Source organism: Aegilops tauschii, chromosome 7, assembly GCF_002575655.3.
Source record: "Aegilops tauschii subsp. strangulata cultivar AL8/78 chromosome 7, Aet v6.0, whole genome shotgun sequence".
NCBI lineage: Eukaryota > Viridiplantae > Streptophyta > Magnoliopsida > Poales > Poaceae > Aegilops > Aegilops tauschii.
Window position 1 is genome coordinate 612,312,394 of NC_053041.3, and position 17,846 is coordinate 612,330,239.

Sequence of the window (17,846 nt, forward strand, 5' to 3'; positions counted from 1 at the left end):
CCTCAGAGACCAGAAGAACTTCATCTCTATCACTGAAGAATATGACTGAACTGTATGAGATTTCCAATGGCTTCACTCGAAGGGATTGGTAGGTATAGGATTTTGAGTTGAGCATCACATGGAAAATTTTCGTTAGTATTTCCTCGACCCCCTTTAACAGTACGGTGTTTCCTATGACTCAAGAAAGAGAAAATGAAACTATGAAAACAAAAGTCTTCACGCTTCATGTTCCTCAAATGAATACCAAGTCTTCAAGGTCACACCAATTTCTTAACTTTCAAAGTCTTCAGAAGGTCTTCAGAAATACCAAAGTCTTCAGTCGAAGAACTTCATTTTTAGGGGTCGACTTTCTCTGTAAATATCAAACTCCTCATAGACTTATAGACCTGTGTACTCTCATAAACACATTAGTCCCTTAACCTATAAGTCTTCAGTACACCAAAATCACTAAGGGGCACTAGATGCACTTACACAAACCGGATCCCCGGCCCTGCCCAGGAGGTTGGCGTAGAAGGCGTGCAAGGCCTCGGCCTTGGCCGCGTGGTTGACGACGACGGTGCCCCCACGTCCAGCACTTTGATTCGGTTGGACCGAAAGCGCTGGGACGCTTGGGCATGGAAGAACCGGGTTTTCTCGTCTCCCTCGGCCACCCGACGGAACTTCCCTCATAGACGCCAGTAGGCCGCCTGTTGATGAACTGAGGAGGCAAGCACGAGCCGGGCATCGCGACGCAAAGCTGACTCCTCTGTAGAGAGCAAACGGTACTCTTCGAAAAAGTAAAACAGCTCAACCAGGAATTTACAGTTATTATCAAGTCGAGGGACAAACCGGTGAGCAGCTTTCCAAACCTTAGCGGCGCGATGGAAGGACTTGACCCTCACAGCGATATCTTCTGCCCCGTCCATAGAGAGAGCCGGGATATCCCACGAGGGGGAGGTGGAGGGAAGGAACATTGGGTCCAAGAGCCATTTGTTCTCGAAACGGAAGAGGCGGGAGACGAGGATGCGTGAGGACGCGGAGACCACCCGGGGGAAGTGGTCGGAAGTGACTCGGGGGCGAGAAGCGAGGGAGGAGTGGGGAAGAGCGACGTTCCAATCGGAGTTGAAAAACGCCCGGTCGAGCCGGGCAAGAGTGGGCGGTGTTCGGCGGTTAGTCCAGGTGAAGAGGCGATCCGAGAGGGGAGCTCGATGAGGGAGAGGGCATCGATAAGGGCATTAAAACGCGACGCGAGAGAAGAGGAGAAGTTGTTGTTGTTTTTCTCCTCGGGGTAGCGAATAAGGTTGAAGTCACCCAGCGCGAGCCAAGCCCCCGTAATCGACCCAGCGAGGGTCGTCATCTCATCGACGAAATCTTGCATGAAAGCATGATCTGAGGGCGCGTACACATTAGTGACCGAGAAGACCAGGTCGGAAGAGGTCGAGGAGAGAGCAGTGGTAAGGGCGTAGCGGCCAGCAACGCACGAGGTCAAGGAGAAAACATTCGGGTCCCAGGCCGTGACAAGGCCCCCACGGGAGCCGTCAGAATCTAATCGCTCAAAGGCAGAGAGGCGGGTGGGAAGGAATGAGCGTCCCTTGACGAGGGAGAGGGAGGCGAGCTTAGTTTCTTGGATGCAAGCCATGGAGGGGTCAGCATCGACAATGGCCTGCCGAACCAGTGGGCATTTGTCCACATCGCCGAGGCCTTGAACATTCCAAGACAGGAGGGAAACAAGTCCTGAAGCGTTACTATCCATGACAATCGGGGGCACCAAGACAAATAACGCGACACGACATAATAAGTTTAAACGAGAGAGTACAAGACAAATAATAACCAATTTTGAATCATGCACACTATTCAATCAACGATAATTAGAGACCAGCGCGCTTGTTAGCAGGCATCATCCTTGCTAACAAACAAAAATCATGTGTAAGATCGGGCGTAACTCTTGGATTACCTATAAAACAAGGCAATTTGTAATATCTGCTCATGGCATGTGTTCTATTTCAAGAAATGGAAGACTAATTATGTAGTGAGTTTCAAGAGTTTCAATACCAAAAGAAAATCATAGTCAACACCACCTATTGAAGCAATGTACATTGTAAAATGGTGTATATTGTTCATGTAAAGAGAAACATATATGGCTACATATCTTTAAGGTAAGAACTCAATTACTACTCAATACTTAGTAGTACAGGAAAACTTATTTGATAATGTTCCAAAAAAGGAAGATTCATTTATTTTCAAAGAAAGACCAACATCAGAGTTATATAGGAAACTACAACATCTAGCACATGCAAGCATAAGGCATATATTGAAATTGCACTTAGCAACACACTAAAAAGTCAGTAGCATTTTAAATGCTAGATTCTTAATACATATCCAATGCAGAAACAGGCATAAAATCTTCCAGCCCGATATGTCCAAACAAATGAGAAAAAGGTTCAAGAGCTTTATAATGAGGGGAAACAATTATTACGCTCATTAACTAAGAAAAGTAGGCCATTTTTTAGGGAGGCGCGCGGGGGGGGGGGGGGGGGGGGGGGGGGGGGGGGGGAGGAGGGAGAGAGAGCGCACAACTTGGTTCACAGCTGAAAACTGTTTCCCGACATGTTCCTTTTGTTCTATTACTTCATAATTAAATGAGCTATGTCAGGCCATATCAAGCTCACCCGGATCCCAGAACATCCTGAGAATTACATATATGTTGCATCAAATATTTTCGATTTCCAGAATGCGATAATTCATGGGTTGATCAAGAATAACATAAATAATACTTCAATGTATATATGGTGCATTACTACTATATACTTGTTCTTACCTACCTCAGCAATTTTGGGTTAGGAAAAAAATCATTGGGTTTTCCCAAAATAAAACATCATAATAAGGCACTTCCCATATGCAGTTCCCTTACCATATGGGCTGTGAAGCAAACAAGGACCTGGCGAAGAAGATCAGCCACAGCAAGTATTACCAGTGTTAGTTAGGATGGATGCTACTCTATGTACAGCATATCAAAATATTATGATTTCCGAGAGTTGAAATATCTAACAGAATTGATACAAATAAAAATGTTCAGAGGCGGTTGTTGTGTTCCAATTTCCAAAATTAGAGAGCTACAACAACACAATCAGTATAACTGACACATACTCAAGCAGTTAGCTCCAATCTAGTATAAACAACATCATACAATTTCTTCTACAATTCATCAAACGATTGGTGTGCACAACCAAAACTGGCACATACAATCTCGGGAGATCTCATGGCAGTCAGCCTCTGCCACCTGCTAGGGATTTCACTGTCTCAAGCTCGAACTTAGTTGAGAGGGATGGTGGGGTAGAGGTGCAGATCAAAACTTGGAGGAAACAAACCGAAGACAGCAGCTCAAATCTACAGCTTGGCGTGACCGGAACACATGACCGGGCGCCGCGGCAGTCCCCCACCGCGCGGTCCAAAGAGCCCCCGCCGGCCACACGACGCCGTGGTGCTTGCCCGAGCCCGGGCCTCCATACTGCCGGCGTCACAGCGCGGACGGGAGGGCTGGACCCGTGAGGCGAAGAGATCCGGCGTCGCAACCACTCGGGGGTGCGGGTCTCCGCCAAGGGTCGGGCCTCCTCATCGCCGTCATTTTCCGCGTGGTTGCGGTAGGAGATTGAGGAGCCACGAGGCGATGAAGCCTTCCCGTCGATAACACACACACTATTCCTAGCCGCCACCGCTGCCTCCATGCTGCAGGAGCCTCCTCTGCGCGCTTCCCCTGCAGAAACCTGCGTGCACTGAGACAAGGGGAGAAGGAATGGGAGGAAGCGCCATGCACGAGCGGGAAAGGGCCCATATATATGAGTAGAGGAGGAGACGTGCATGAGAAGGAGAAGGAGATGAAGCGACTAAATGAGACAAAAAAAGAGCGCCAATATGCAACAAGATTTTCTCCACCGATTAATGTTCCTCCGCCGACGCTGACAATGCAAGAGTGCGTCCTAGTCGTGCGCCTGATTGTGTTTGATGTCTTCCTTCTAGTTTATTGATTTTTCGTTCCCGAAAAAAGTATGTCTGATTTTCTACTTATTTTATTTCAAAAATATTTTTAAATTTGTGCTTAGTAGGATGCCTCTTGTGCAAAATATGTAAACCGTCATCTTCACAATTTTTTAACGGAACACATATATTTGGTTATGAAACTGATTAATCTAGATCATCTGGTATTGAAATTTAGAGACCACATCTAGTTAAAGCAATAATTGACTCACAAGAAAAATTTCCAATACATTATTATTCTCTTTTTCTTTAGCATCGTCAGTCTCAGTCAAATTATTGTAACCTAGCAACCATTGGTAAGGAAAATGTACTGCATATAGCTAGTACTTCCATGTCCAAAAACCTCTCTCTATAAGTTTGGATTTTTCCGAAAGAATCTAGGGATATGGATAGAACATATATATGCACACACACACACACACACACACACACACACACACACACACACACACACACACACACACACACACACACACAAAATTGTGAATTCGAAACACAAATCATGTGACAAGATTCTAATTTTGACAGTAGTTTTGGACACTCTACGATTAATTTTGACAGTTGATGTCGTGATCCACTGGCGTAGTGGTTTGTTAGTGTTTTTTCTATGTTGCTCAAACATATGGAAAGGACGTTTTTGCTCACCGGTGAATTTGCTCCCGCATGAATAGTAAATTTTAAAAAATAGTAATAAACTTCAAAAAAATCTAATTTTTTCTTTGTAGATGTTCGTTTTAATGTCTCAAGCATGTTTGACAAATTTCATGCCAAACGGAGCAACAGTGTTTTATCAAACAAATTTGTGTGTAGCGTTTGGTGTTCAATATGTTTTTTTTTTGCACATGACAAAATGCTTAACCTTTTTTACCTAAAAAATTGTAGGTAGCATTTGGATGTGACTATGAGCACATCAAAATTCTGTTGGGATCTTTTTGAGATTTGAAAAATCATTTTTCATGCATAGGAGCACGTGCACCTAGGAGCCGAATTGGATTTCCAAAACATCAGTTGTATACTACGTAGTATAGAAACAAACCAGTCATTAACCTCCTATATAACAGCCCTCTCGTCTTCACCGGTCTCCAACTCCCCGCAAAAAAAAATCCATCTGAACACGTCCATACCAAGCAGCTCAAATCTAATAGTAAGCCTTGAATTCTTCGCCTTTAACGGTTCGTTTTCTCGAGCTTGTCAGTGTATATATCTAATGGTTTTTCATCATCCATCTCATTTGCCTAACGTGAAATTCGACGACATCCATGATGATGTGTTCTCCGGCTGCAATCGGTTGGCTGACCGAATTGGTGCCACAACTGATGACGTAGCGAGGGTGCATCCGGAGAGGGATAATCTTGGGGAGCTGGGGTTCAGGTACGGGAATGGGGCAGATACTTTTCTCTCTGGAAACAAGAGAAGGTTATAGTACTAAATTTCCTTTGCTAGGTGTTATATTCGTCACTTTAGTTACATGGACGAAACAGTTGAATTGCGGAGGTCCGGTTTCATATCATCATTGGAAGGATTATCTACATGAGAAGAATTATTGATGAGTCTTAGAACGGCCAAACTGAGCAAGGAAAAATCCTTAGCTAGCTATAATGAACCAATAATCAGCACACCTATCTTGCTCCAGGGGAGCGCATTTTCAGCTCGTTTCTACCTTATAAAAGTACCAAAACACTGGTTGCAAAAAAAAAAAAAGCAGCAGCAAATTGCTACTGAAGTACATGACAGTACCAAGTTTCTCTTTAATCATATCAGCACTGAAGTAAAAATCAAGGACAATTTCAACAACAAAAATTGTGTGTTGATTACAGGGTATAATGTACACAGCTAAGCAAAAGCATAGCAAGTAGGAGTACTACTCTGATAGCTTTGACCAAATTGCATTCCAAAAAAAAAAACTTAGTAGGACCCGAGTGTTTGCACCAAATTTCGTTCTGAGTAACAAAGATCGAAATACCTGCAGCCTTGAAAGGAGAAATACTGAATAACCTTTCAGCGACTAACACGCAAGAACAGACATATATAGATGGAAATATGTGAAAGAAAAGTAAAATTTGGAGCAGCGATGAACAGTAGAAAAGGTTTCAATAACATATATACATACTCCACAGTTCAGAGCATTAGGAAGATGTTCATGGCATCATAATTAATAAGCAGCAGCTGATGACAGCAAACTGCTACTGCAAGTCCTCAGCCATCCAAAATGGCATGTCCAAAATCCAAGGATAAAACAAACCAGAAGTCGCAAACATTTAGATATGCCCTATGAACGGAGGCACTTCGTCATCTTCTTGCATATCATTGGACGGAATTGGAATAATGCTCTCACTGAGGTAGTACTGGGTGAGCATCATGCGATATTGACTCTTCCCAATGTTCACCATACCTAAAAACTTACCATCAGTGTCGCAACGCAGCACATGTTCTGAATTAAACCTTATCAGCAGCTCACGCTCGTTGAGCAGAACCACATCGTTGAACCATTGTAGTGCTGAATGAAGTGGTATTTTCTTTTTCTTTTTGTGAGAAGATAGATATAGTTGCCGTGATGCCTCCAACGTTGAGAGGTCAATCCGGTACTGGAAACCCCATATTCCGACCTTGTAATCCTGCATCACCCAGACATCGATGACGGTTAAACCGATATTCGAGCTGGAGTATCTGCCGCCCCAGAAAGCAAGTTCCCCCTTCATCTCAAACAACTTCTTATCAGAGTATGGCTGGGCAGGAGTGTGCATCCATCGGAATGACTCGGCTTCTGTGTCAAACACAATAATGTCTCCAATGCCTCTGGGAATATCACCAGTACCACAAGGAGGGCACCAGTGTAGGCTACCACGGTGCTGGACTGGTGGCGGACAATAGGACCCAGGGAGCAGCCTAACCAGGAACCTATGTTCCACATAAGATGACAGGACGATTGGCATTTTCACTGTGACATGTCTCGGATCGGTAGATCCAACCGTGATGACATATAAGTTGGATTTACCCTGACATGGAGTTGAGACCAAGAGAACCCTGTGTTCTCCTGTTGGATGGTGCCGGTAGAAACCGCTTACTCGGTTGTAGGCCTGCCCAGCTTGAGGCTGTTGTAGGAGAATATGTTTGCGGATGACCGGGTTGCAGACGTATAACCGGGATCCCCAGTTGACGATGATCAAGCCATCACAAGTCCCCTGGAGGCAACTATCTGAATGGAATCTGGTGCCTGGGTTGAATGGCCAGAGCTTTTGATTGGAGGAACTGGTGCCGGCCTGGCGGAAGAGGACGAAACTCGAAGGCCAGCCCTCCCCATTGATGATGGGGAGCGACGGCTGGCGGCGATGGTGTTCAAGCATAAATTCAGACGTGGAGGTGATACTGCGCCACGACTTGCTGATGGCCCGGCAGCGGCCGACGTCCTTGGACGGCAACAGGACGAGTATGCTGTCAATCAGCTCCTTGGGAAGGTCCCCGAGCTGGGTGTCACCTCTCCAGTCCGGCATGGTGCTCCGTCGGCTGAAATGAATCAGAAAGATTTAGTAAGTACAAGCCAAGAAACCAGGTGAGGGTGGAGCGTCTGCGTCAACAGCTAACTGCTCCGGCGAACGCCTGGAATTAAGGAAACGCGTAAGAAAAGTACAGGAGGACGGTCAAGACGGGTTTACCTGGGACTGGAGACGCGCAGATCCAGCAGCGACGACGGGTCGACGGCAGTCGAGCTATGTTGGCATGGCGAGCGTGATCCGTCGCCTCTCTGCAGTAATACAGACGAGATCTGAGCGCCAACGGAGATGAGGGGAAAACGAAGAAAACGGGTCGGACAGGAGAGATCTGACCGCGACTAGTTTGGGGCTTTGGGCGGAGAAGCTGCTCACCGTACCTGTGTAGCTGTGTTGGGGAAGAAGGCGCTCCGTGCTTGATCCCCAGCAGAATATGGTGTCGGAGTAAGGAGGCGAAGACGATCTGATGAGGCGGGTGGCAGTGAGGAGCACCGGCGAACTTGATCCGGGAGCGGAGAAAGAATTAGGGCACTCTGGCCGTGCTACTGTTTCATCGCCTTCCCAAGAGGAGAAGGTCTCGCGCAGCGGAGGCGACACGACCGGAGACCTAGGAGGAGAAGTCTTCGCCTTGGGGAGGCGGACACGATCTGATAAGGCGCCGGTGAGATCTGGAAATGAGAAACAATTATTGCCTCTGCAGCCTGCACTCGGCAGTTCTCCGTGATCTCTTATGACGAGTCTATCACTCCTCTCTTTTTTTTTGCGGTTGAGTGTACCAATCCTTTGGATGAGCATTAATCAGTTGCCGGAATTAATAAGAGAAATTATATCAAATACTCCCTCCGTTTCTAAATATAAGTCTTTTAAAGGTATTAATATAGACTACATACGGATGTATATAGATATACTTTAGTGTGTAGATTCACTCATTTTGCTTTGAATGTTCATATATTAAAATCTTAAAAAACTTATATTTACGAACGGAAGGAGTAGATAATATTTTTTGCAATGGCTTCACTTTCTCCGTATATCCCCTCTGCTCGTTTTTCAAATCCACGCCACCCAAAAACCACCACAGTTGAGGCTAGGGGAATAACTTGGTACCACATCACAGGCAGGGCACAAAAAACCACCAACTCTACGCCTAATGCATAACACAGAGGACTGATGCGGCGCCCCTGGTAGTCTTTTGTTGCTGTGAAGGCGACAATGGGCTCACAGCGAGGACTTGACACAGGCGCGGCCAAGGCCTCACTGTGCACCACCGCGGTGCCGCCGGTCGCCGTACATAGCACCACTTGTGCTTGTGTATGGCCGGGGTGCCCACGGGGTGTGACCCCGCAAGAATCTCCATACGTCCGAGCCCGAGCAGGAGGTCCCGTACGGAAGATGCCTTGGGTGCGGCGCGACGCCGTAGAGCTCTCCTACGGACATCCGATACGTGTCCGTCGTCGTTGTTTGGCAGGAGGAGGTGCGGCGCTGCGAATGCCCGCCGTGCTGCCCCACCGAGCTCCTCTGCGTGCACCCACTGTTTGCGGCGTCGCCATCATCTCTGGTCATGCACGTACGCGCGGTCGACGAGCCGGACAAGCCCGCCGTCTTGCACTGCTGGAAGGGTGCCGAAGCGCTCCCGCCGAGCCGTCGCGCAGTTGTCCCTTCTGCTGGAGTCTGACATGCTGGGCAGCTGGGCGGATCCTTGTCGGATCCGGGTGAAACAAGGGCTGGATGTGCGGTTGGGGTTAGATCCCACGCGATCCAGTGGCTTATGGCGGCGGACATCAGTTAGCTGGGGGGAGGCTTGCCCGGGTAAGGCTCCGGCGGTGGCGCGGGTTTTGGCTTGGTTGTGGTCGCGGTCATGGGGAAGAAGATGGCTTCAAGGGAGAGAGAGGCCCACAGATGGGGCCTTTGGCCACCTCAGCAAATTTTCCATGTAGGCATGCCACATTGGGCTGACAGGTGGGCCTAATCGGTCAGATCCACTATTTTCACGGTCAAATTCATCAGTGCTCCGCGCTACTCATTAGGCACAGTTCTGGTGTGTTTTTTTTCTGCCTTCAATCTGGTACCAAATGGTTACTCTAGCCCAAAGTGTGGTGTTTTTAGGTAAATAACTCACACCCCCTCCATAGCAGCCCTACCCCCCCCCCCCCCCCCCCCCCCCCAACACACACACACACACACACAAATTTACTGGACGTCAACTCACGGATGCCCTGTGATTCTCTACCGTGTCGCTTTGCTGCATTCCTTTGTTATGATATATAAGTTCCCCCCATCCCAGTCTAATCTCGCCACGGGAAAAATGAAACTCTTACATTACAACATCGTCTCCGCAGGCAGCGGTTTCATGTCATAACTACCTTATCTCTTCAACAACTATCTCAAGAACCATGTATAGCTTGGTAAGCTATCAACAAAAATATTGCAATTCCCTCCCCTCCCCTCCCCTCCTGTGTCGCTTCCCAGGGCGACACCTCGTGCCGCCAGCCTCCTCCCCCATCTCTGACACCCCTCGCCGCCGTTGCCACCGGCCTTCGATGCGGCGGCAGCGGGCCCAGCTGCCGAAGGTAGTCTGGGGCGGGTGGGCAATGGATGCGACCACGGGAGCTACTGGGGTGGCGGCGGGGAATCGTCGATGGGGGGCGACCAGGGCGGCGCTCCTACATTGGGGTGGTGGCGGTGAGCTTCCTAGGTGGCAAGGATCTGGCAGAGGAGGCGCTATTCGTTGCCTTCAGAGGATCCTCATAGAAAACCTATGTCATGGACGAACCTCTCCGCTGCCTTGTTGCCTCAGGAGATCGAGGCGCAAGATGTCGTGACCCTAGTAGCTGGGGCCATGGTGTTAGCCGGAGAGGCAAGGCAGAGGCGTTCGGCTCAACGTCCGGGCTGCGACGCTCCGACAGCGGCTGGTCTGATCTGGGCCTTGTGAGTCTGTGCGGGCCTGCGGAGCGGCGGCCGCCTTCTCCTTCGCTGATCTGATCGGCGTCATGGTTGCCTACTGGATTTGCTTGAATAAGGAGACGGTCCTGAGGTTGTTCTCGTGCCAAGGCAGTTATCTGCTTGATTCCTGTCCTCCTTTGTCTGTCCATTGATGAGTCTCAGGATGCTCCGCCGGAGATATCCTTTGGGCGTATGATGATGCCTCTAGATTGCTCGATCGGACGGGATCCGGTCATGTGCGTCATTATTTCAGCCCGTGCGGTGTCAGGAGGGCGTGGAGCGAAGCTCCATTGAATGTTGACATTGTGGGACATATCGGTCTTTCATTTCCATGGTGTAGACATTGACGGAGAATGTCAGCAGAGGTTTGATGAATAGTAATTGCTTCGAGTCTATGAAGAATTTGCTTGGTGTATCGTGACTTCTATCAGAGGCATCGACAAATGGAGGTGGCAACACTGGAGGAGTACAAAGTCTTATCTTTCAGGGTGAAAATTCAAGGTCCGACCTTAATTGGTTTTACCTAGCAATGGCCTTGTTGAAGGCATTGTTTTGAAAGTGTGGACTTTCTCCAGGGTGAAAACATAAGATCTTTGATCAGGGGACGACGATGCTACTGCATTGTTTCCTTCTTGGAGGCATCGCTTTTTGAGAATATGGACTCCGGATGTTGTCCTTGGTGGTGGTTTATGTTGCAGCTGCAAGGAATTGATCACTGTAGCTGCACTTTTGTTTTCTTCTTCTTCATCTTCTTTTTGTTTGATGGTTGTTTGCATTTGTAATGTCTTTTGGACATTTGGTTGGTGCAGGCTAGGTGTAATTGGTATCTCCGCTATATTAATATATTCTATTTGTCAAAAATAGAATCATACAGTCAAGAAGGCAAACAATATTTGCTAAATTCTCGGTTGCTTTAAAATTATCTAGTCTTGAGTTTCTTTGCTAATAATTAAGTAGGATTGATACACTGTATTATCGTTTTCATGTGAATGAAATTGGAGGCATGCACTTAAATTAAAAAAGAAAGAAGCTACGACCTTGTCACCTTGTTTTTAAAAGTTTGAGTTAAATAAACTCAGCCGTCATATAAACAGTATTGCTCACAGTCTATCTATATATCTATCTATAAACCTATATCTATCCATATCTATCTATCTATCTATCTATCTATCTATCTATCTATAACTCTACTAATTGAAGTCTCCCTAGAAATTGCCACGTGAATTAGAAATTAGGAGCAGTTCATCTCGTGGGACTGAGTTATTACAGTAGAGATTAACCCAGATGACTCCTTTCACCCTAATTTACCCCTGTATTTCAGAATGCTATCAAATTACCAATATGTCCTGACCTCTCCTCTTTCTCTCTTCATGTCACGTGGATGTCGTCCTCTCAATTTCTATCAAATTTTCTCTAGGCTTATGTTGCTGTCTTCATGGGAATCCCAACCTCCTCTTCCTGTTTTATCTCCCACGATGTAGCAGGATTGTTGGGTTAGCGATAATGACATCATATTCACGTGTGTTGAGCGGCAAAGATCTAGTGGACCTTTGATTAGGGAAGCTGCACGTGCATGTTCAGGTCAATTAGACCTTCGATTAGAGAAGCTGCACGTGCATATTCAGGTCAACACACTGAGAGGATGCCAACTCGTGGATGCACTCCTTCATCCTTTCGGGGGCCAACTGGTAATTGTAATTGCCGATTCGCTAGCGCGCCGCTCCGCCACATTGCATTGTCTTGCACCAACATACACCGCTCTGTACTTGTAGGGGTGCATGGCTTTGTTATGATATATTAGAGCACTCACCCTGGTCTAGTCTCGCCACCTTGAAAACAAAACCTAACATTACAATACCGTCTCCTCGGGCAGCCGTTCCACATCATCACTGCCTCATCTCTTCAACAACTACCGCAAGAACCATGTATAGAACCGCACCATCAGGAAGGCAACTAATATTTGGGAAATTCTTGGTTTCTTTAAAAGTATCTGGTCTGGAGTTGCTTTGCTAATAATTAAGTAGGATGCATTGTAGTATTGTTTTCATGTGAATGGAAATTGGGAGGCATGCACCAAATTAAAAAAGAAAGAAGTTGCGACCTTGTTGTCTTAACTTTCAAAATTGAGGTAAATAAATTCAGCGGTCACATAAACGTATTGATCACAATATTAACCAGTTTTGCAAGACAGGTTGAAGTAATCCTATGTTCAGCCAGCTCTATCATGTGTGTTGGCGTTTATGAACCTTATTGGAAAATGTAAATTTGTACCGACTTACATTACTGTTTAACAGAGAATGGGCTTCCAAAGAAATAATTGGTGAGCTGTTTTAAGATGTTCCATCTTACCTCTAATGGTAAGATTCATTTTAAATCTAGATTGTTGATTCATGACATTTAGTAATGTCCATAAACCAAAGAATGCTAACAAGGTCATCTATTTGGAACGGAGGGAGTAAATGGTAACACGCTAGCTAGTAGCTAATGTATAAAGTTGAGTCATCTATTTTGAAACCGAGGGAGTAAATGATAACACGCTAGTAGCTAATGTATTAATTAGGCACAACTCTTTCTATCAGAAATGATAAATATCACGCAATATGCTACAGTAATCACACATCCATGTACTTTAGGATTTATTAGTATGTTGGATTTTTAGATATACACCATAAGTCAAGATACGCTTAATTGCACATCCATGAATGACTGGTAGGCCTCAATCATTGTCCGCATTCTTGATTAGATGGTGTCTTTGTATGCAAGCCATAGACTTTACGTTGAGTATGTATTGCATGTCAGTTTGACAAGAAACTTCGTAATAGTTTGACGCAAGATGTTGGAGCAGACTACAAAACCGACTTCCCAATAGAAATGTGAGAGTTAGTTTTTCAAAAGTATGAAACCATTCCATAAAGTATTATTTTCATTTCAATAAGAATAGTTCGAGATATTTTTAGATCTTAATTCATGATGTTCTCTCAAAAGGTTAGTTTTGAGTGAACCCAAAGTAAATTACTGCTTGATACATACATTCTTTTTGCATGGTCTTCATATGATATAAGTACCAGAAGAATTTTATTTTTCAATGGTCAATAATGTGTGCTAATAGATTTATTTCTTTACATAGATTGGTTCTTGCAATTCAAGTTTAATACTAGTTCATATTGGAAAGTAATGATCTGTAGAGAACCAAAAAGCTCAATGTGCCCCCTTTTATCATCCACGAGGTAATATATAGCCGACCCATTGGATCAACATAAACGGTCGATCCAAAACAATTCGAGAGAATTTTCAATTTTATAAATAAGCACATTTTCCAAGTCAAATGACCACTTACATGTTTTACTCTTGTAATATGATAGTGACACGTCAGGCCACAACAGTTTGCAGTCAAAAAGAGCATAACTATTTAGCAATGGACCCCTTTTACTATAGCTGATCAATGGGCGGATAGCTTCTGCATTACATTAATAAGTAGAAGATATTTCTAAATGATCAAAATCGTTTCCCCCTAGTTTCCAGGGTTGCCGGATTCCTCTAGCTGCTCAGGAAGGTTCTCGCACCGACACGGCAAGGCGGGTCCTTGGTCTGACAATCTCGTGCAGCTCGGGAGGGTTTTACATGGCGGAAGGGATGTCCTGCAAGATGCATCTGGCAGATCAAAAACTACTTGTATCCTTGTTCGAGCAGGAAGATAAAGCGTGACGGTAGCGGGGGCGTACCAACTAGCTTAGGCACAATGACTGAAATACAAGTTTTTCTAGCATCATGCATGCGAGCGACAGAGAAGGAACACCATCTTAGCTTTTAGGATGCAAATGGGAATGTTGTTGAACCTAATGATGAATTGCCAAACGTGATTTTGAATTTTAACAAATTGTGTACTTCCAAATTAAATGAACCTAATAATGATGTGCTAGACAAAGTACATGTCAGTGTAACTATGGGTATGAAGGAAATACTCTTAGCGCCATATACAGTTGAAGAAGTAAAAAAAACACTTGGTTTAGCATCAGAGCCATGAAAGTGTCAGGATCCGATGGGTTGCACAAAATATTTTATAAAAGAATCTCTTCAATGTTTGGAAACATAATTATCAATGAAGATTTCTTAGCTTTGAACAGAATGATACCATAATTTTTATGATTCCAAAGGATGAAAATATACGTAATGTACTGAGTACTGCCCAATTTGTCTCTGTAACGTAATCTATATAGTTATAAACTAACATTGGGCAAACAGACTCAAAACTATTTTGTGAGAGATCATTGTAGAATGCCAAAGTGCTTTTTTCCTGTGGCAAATTATAGCAGATGATATTCCTGTTGCTTATGATTCCTTGGACTGAATAAAGAAGAAGAATGGCAAGAAGGGTTGATGTTCGGTAAAATTTGATATGCACAACACATATGATAGAGCTGAGTTGTGCTTTTATGACCAATGATGAAGATAATAGGCTTTGATGATGGATGAATTAATATGATAATTGGATGTGTCTCGTCGCTAAGCTATTTGGTTCATTTTAATTCCATTGAAATTGAACGTTTTTTTGCCAACTACGGATTGCAGTGGGGGTGGGGGTGGGGGGTCTCAACCCTACCTCTTTCTCATTTGCACAGAAGAACTTTCCAGCCTATTATCACATGGGGAAGCGGAGGGTTCCTTTCATAGCCATGAAAGCATATCGCGATGTCCCGTAGAACTCACAAACGCTCTTCGATGACTACTCATTATTTCTTATGAATGCTCACACGGAAAATGCAGCTAGCTTTAAAGGGCCGTTGGACGCTATTCTAAGTCTTATGATAGCTTATTAGTGTGGAAAAATCACAGTGTTTGCAACCCTAAACAAGTGTTGGAAAGAAGGAAGAAGTCTGCACTATTTTGGAGAATATGACCGAAGAAATTTTGGATAAATATTTGGGACTTCCCACAATGGTGGGGGACATAGGGAAGTGACTGTTTTATTCATCAAGTAAAGACAGTGTTGAGAATTAGTGGATGGAAGGGAAAAAATAATATCGATGGTAGGTAAAGAAGTGCAAATGAACTATGTAGATGTCTTTATTCAACCTTCCGAAGAAATTTTGTAAAGGAATCATGAGAGTCAGTTTTGAGTGAACATAATGTAAATTAATGCTCAAGAGAAATGCATTTATTTTTGCATGGTCTCATATGATATAAGTAGCAAAATAATTTTATTTTGCAATGTCCAATAATGTGTACTAATGGGCTTATTTCTTTATGTAGATTGATTCTTAAGTTTAAAACTAGTTCATCAGTGGAAAGTAATGATGTAAAGACACAAAAAAAGCCATTGTGGACTCTTTCATCAATGTCACAGCGCAATACATGTCTCTCATTAAAATCCACCAGCAGCTCACGGTCATTGAGAACAACCATATTATTGACCCAATTCAACATTGAACCTGGTAGTGCTTTCTTCTTTTTCTGTTTGCAGGAAGCTAAATAAAGTTCTTCTGATGCCTCCAGCACTCGCAGGTCAATCTGGTACTTGAAGGCCCAGATTCCGGCCTCGTAATCCTGCATCACCCAGACATCCACAGTGGTCAAAGGAGGCGGGCTAATCCAAAAAGCAAGTGTCCCGTTCATGTCAAACAACTTCATGGTACTGTTATGAGAACCCAGCTGGGTGGGTGTCAGACTACGCATCCACCAGAATGATTCGGCTTCTGTGTCGAACATAATAATGTCTCTGCCACCGCCCGTCATGTCTTCAGCACCCTAACGAGGATTCCAGTGCAGATTATTGTGGTGGTAGACAGAAGGACACTCATAGGAGAACCTAAACAGCCCATGGAGTAACGTCTGTTCCACTGAAGGCAATGACTTTGTTGGGAGTTTGACTTTCACATGACTCGGTTCGTCGGATCCCACAGTGAGAACGTATAAACTGTAATTCATGGGTGCTGCGACCCTGAGACCCAGAGCACCCTGTATTCTCCAGTTGGATGGTGCCGGAAGAAACCGATTATGGTGTTGTACAAGCCTCGCTCGATCTTAGGCTGCGGCAGGAGAGCCTGCTTGCGGGTGGTCGGGTTGCACCATGGTTTTAAATAGCCCGCTATAGCTCCGCTATAGCACCCTATAGCATTTATAAAAGGTCCCGCGCTAACAGTCTTTTGTTCAAACACTTGAGCAAACATTTTAAATAGCTCGCTATAGCTCCGCTATAGCACGCTATAGCATTTAGAAGAGGTCCGCCGCTAAGAGGCTTAGCGCGCTATTTAAAACTTTGGGTTGCACATGTAAAACTGGGATTCCCCGGAGAAGACAACAAAGCCATCGCAGGCGCCAAGCAGGTGCATCTTGAAACGGACGCCCGGGACGAATGACCAGAGCTGTTGATTGGCGGCGCCGGCGAGCGAGGCGGCATCGCGGAAGACGATGATACCAGCAGGCCGTCCACGGTCGTCAACTATGGGGAACGACGCGGTGTTCGAGGGTGAACTCGGCGTTGAGGTTGCAGCACGCCACGACGCGCGGACGGCGCGGCAGCGGCCGATGTCTTTGGGTGGCAGCAGGATGAGGATCTGGTCGATGACGATCTCCTCGGGCAGGTCGTCGAGCACGGTCGCACCTCTCCTGTTCGTCATTGCAGGCGCTCCGTCGGTTCCCGTGATCAGCCAAAATAAAGGGAGCGGCTAGTGGTCAGGTGACTGATTTTAAAACTTGGGTCAGTCATTTTTTTTCTTTTTGCAACGCAGGCCGCGCAGCTCACGGAGCTGGACCTGCGTGCTGTGTCGTTCCTCCAACTAGGCTAGTTCATAGGTGGGGCAGGTCTTTTGCACTACATGGGCATGGTGAAAGCTCTGTACTTAATGCTCCCACACAACGACAACAATACTTATATCTTAGTGCTAATGATCAATCACGTGGTTGTACGTAATCACATTCTTAATTCTAAATTAGACAAACACAAATGTAAAGGACGAATAATATAATGCACCTATGTATAGCATAATACAACATAAAAACTTCTACTTTCTCTAGTGTTCTCATCCTCTATACTAATATAGTAACGTAAAAATTTAAAACAAAAAAAACAAAATAATAAAGTTTCCTAAGAAAAAAATTAGTGGCATTGGTATTAGCCTTTAAACAAAATGAAACTAATAAGGACAACACACAATTTAAACAGAAATTACGCTTTTCCACAATATGAAAGATAAGCATATAATGGTGGGATTCTCACAAGATGGAAGTTATCTAAAAACGAATGAATCAACGACATTGCTATTACCCTTAAAGGAGAAAGCAATAAAATAAAAAATAAAAAAGTCAAAATAAGGAAGTTTTCTAAAGAATGAATTAGTGGCATTCATATAAACCTTTAAGAAAAAGAAAATGAAAAAGATAGAAATTTTGCACACAATTTACACA

The 17,846-nt window shown here is 44.9% G+C and overlaps 1 protein-coding gene across 2 annotated transcripts; it reads right to left on the reverse strand.

Annotated features, from left to right (window-relative positions):
* Positions 1 to 6,010: 6,010 nt before the first annotated feature.
* Positions 6,011 to 8,167, reverse strand: LOC109767340 (F-box protein At5g18160-like). 2 transcript variants are annotated; one of them, XM_020326105.4, is made up of 3 exons: positions 7,883 to 8,167; positions 7,668 to 7,756; positions 6,011 to 7,518 (listed from the first exon to the last, which is right to left on the reverse strand). In XM_020326105.4, the coding sequence occupies exon 3, from the start codon at positions 7,503 to 7,505 to the stop codon at positions 6,273 to 6,275; it is 1,233 nt and encodes a 410-aa protein (XP_020181694.1). In that variant the 5' UTR covers positions 7,506 to 7,518; positions 7,668 to 7,756; positions 7,883 to 8,167; the 3' UTR covers positions 6,011 to 6,272. The 2 variants fall into 2 exon arrangements, with proteins under 2 accessions (XP_020181694.1, XP_045086998.1); XM_045231063.2 differs by having other exon boundaries at positions 7,668 to 8,167.
* Between the last annotated feature and the right edge of the window lie 9,679 nt (positions 8,168 to 17,846).

Bases quoted from the DNA above. Each gene is read 5' to 3' on its own strand.
- LOC109767340 (XM_020326105.4), bottom strand. From the start codon at position 7,505: ATGCCGGACTGGAGAGGTGACACCCAGCTCGGGGACCTTCCCAAGGAG.